The sequence below is a fragment of the Rosa chinensis genome, chromosome 4, assembly GCF_002994745.2.
Source record: "Rosa chinensis cultivar Old Blush chromosome 4, RchiOBHm-V2, whole genome shotgun sequence".
Lineage (NCBI taxonomy): Eukaryota > Viridiplantae > Streptophyta > Magnoliopsida > Rosales > Rosaceae > Rosa > Rosa chinensis.
This window is the reverse complement of record NC_037091.1, coordinates 16,820,089-16,822,011: the sequence shown is the minus strand read 5'-3', so window position 1 is coordinate 16,822,011 and position 1,923 is coordinate 16,820,089. Positions and strand designations below refer to the sequence as shown.

General features: G+C 45.1%; 1 protein-coding gene across 1 annotated transcript; it reads right to left on the bottom strand.

Moving 5' to 3' along the window:
* Positions 1-493: 493 nt before the first annotated feature.
* LOC112198902 (NAC domain-containing protein 68-like) lies at positions 494-1,162 on the bottom strand. Its single transcript, XM_024339997.1, has one exon. It carries the CDS (start codon positions 1,160-1,162, stop codon positions 494-496), a length of 669 nt encoding a protein of 222 aa, XP_024195765.1.
* Between the last annotated feature and the right edge of the window lie 761 nt (positions 1,163-1,923).

The window sequence follows — 1,923 nt, the reverse complement described above, 5'->3', positions numbered from 1 at the left end:
CTAGGCAATTTTCATGCCAATATCAGCTACGATCACCATTGCATTTCACTGAAAAGGTAGTTGTTCTCCTCAGGATTAAAATTGATTGACTCCAACCAATCAGACCAATCTTCATCAGCTGTCTTTTGTTGCTCAACAGTACTTGAGACCTCCACCAAAGACATGGATGATGTGGGAGCAGAGAGAAGGGTGCTGTTTTCCACGTTTTCTTCAGCTGCCACATCTATATTAATACTCTTACCATTAATAAGAACTAGTTCTTCCATGTTCACCATACCCATTTCTTCTAACATTTCCGCCAAGAGAAAGTCTTCCTCTGGCAGCGGATTAAATATTCCATGATCGTCTACAAATGAAGGGCCTGATTGCACCTTGGCTGCTAATTGTTGGAGTCCACCATTCTCCCCACCTTCAAAGCCAAAATCATCTTCAAAGCATTCCAATGACTCTTCTAGTTCAGCTGCGAATGCAGCATCATCTTCTGATGGCATTGTTAGTGGTGCATTACCAATGGATGGCACCGTTCGTTGCCGCTTCGCTTGTGGCTCAAGCAACTCTTCTTGCTCCCTTTTCGATTTTTCTCCATCATCAAAGGCATAAATGTTTTCAAGAACCTCTTCCTCTTCACGTTGCTTTCTTTCTTTTCGATCTTGGTTTTGGGTTCACCATTCTTTCGTAGTAGACAAAGAACATAGTCTTCCAGCTTTTGTTTATTGTCTCTGAGTGATTGATCAAGGTAGAACTCATACAAGATCCAACAGCCGTTGTGAACCGAGTCATCGTTCTTGTAAGTATATCTTTTCTTCAAGCCAACAACACGACCAGTTTCAACAGATCGTACTGGCTTGCCGGCGTCGTCGCCCTTCCAGGTGCCACTTCCAACATTCCGGCGTACGCGCTTGGCTGTGGAACTCATCTTCTTGTGTTGGGTGAAGAAGTAAATGTCCTTGTTGAGCCTCAAGTCGTGTGGTCTTTTGGTCTTGAAGGCCTCCCATATCTCCCAAGGTTCTTGGTGACCGTAGAGGTCGCAGTCGAACACCACGCGGTTTCTGCCGGGCACGATCTGTCCGCTCAACATGGGCTTGAGGTAGAAGAGAACTAGTTCATCTTCCATGGGGCAGAACCTCTGGCCAGGAAGTTGATTGCCTCTGCTCTCCTCCATCGGAAATACTTTCTGCATGTTTCTCGATCTTCTCTTGCTTTTCTTGGTTTCGGAAAGATTTGTTTATGGAAAGAAGATGAGTAGCTAGGTTTTGATGGATAGAATTGTTTCTGGAAAGAAGACGAGCTGGGGTTTTGATGGGTTTGGAAACTTAGGGCTATAGTTTATAGAAACTTAGGGCTTCAGTTTATATAGAAGAGGATTATAAGCTTAGTTTATAAGGAAGGTTTCCTCTGGAGCACAACACCAGCCTATGAGCCAACACGTGTCCTCGTCCTGGCCCCAGAAGTACTCGTACAAAACGACGGCGTTGGGGCACCTTGCAACTCACCGCCTAGCATCTACCTATGAGCCAACACGTGTCCTGGTCCTGGCCCCAGAAGTACTCGCACAAAACGACGGCGTTGGGGCACCTTGCAACTCACCGCCTAGCATCTAAAGATTCCTCCAGCTCACTCCTACCCACCCAATGGCAGAACTATTTGGGGCCGGAGTGGGCCCTGGCATGCAGGAAACATGGTCCTTTGCAATAATACCTCCTAAACTGAAGATATTTCTTTAGATTATTGTTTAAGCAAGATTGTTAACTAATACTCACAGAGTCTCAGGTATATATAGAATACGTACATATTGGAAACTCTCCTAACTCTAGCCTTTGTCCTGAGAACATGGAAAACATGGACACTTTCTGGTGATTGAAACTATTATGGATACATTTTTGGTGTTGCCAGGCAGGTCAGTTTGTTCTCTCTCTCTCTCTC

What these genes read in the sequence shown, in the direction of transcription:
- LOC112198902 (XM_024339997.1), bottom strand. Translation starts at nt 1,162, where the DNA reads ATGGAGGAGAGCAGAGGCAATCAACTTCCTGGCCAGAGGTTCTGCCCC.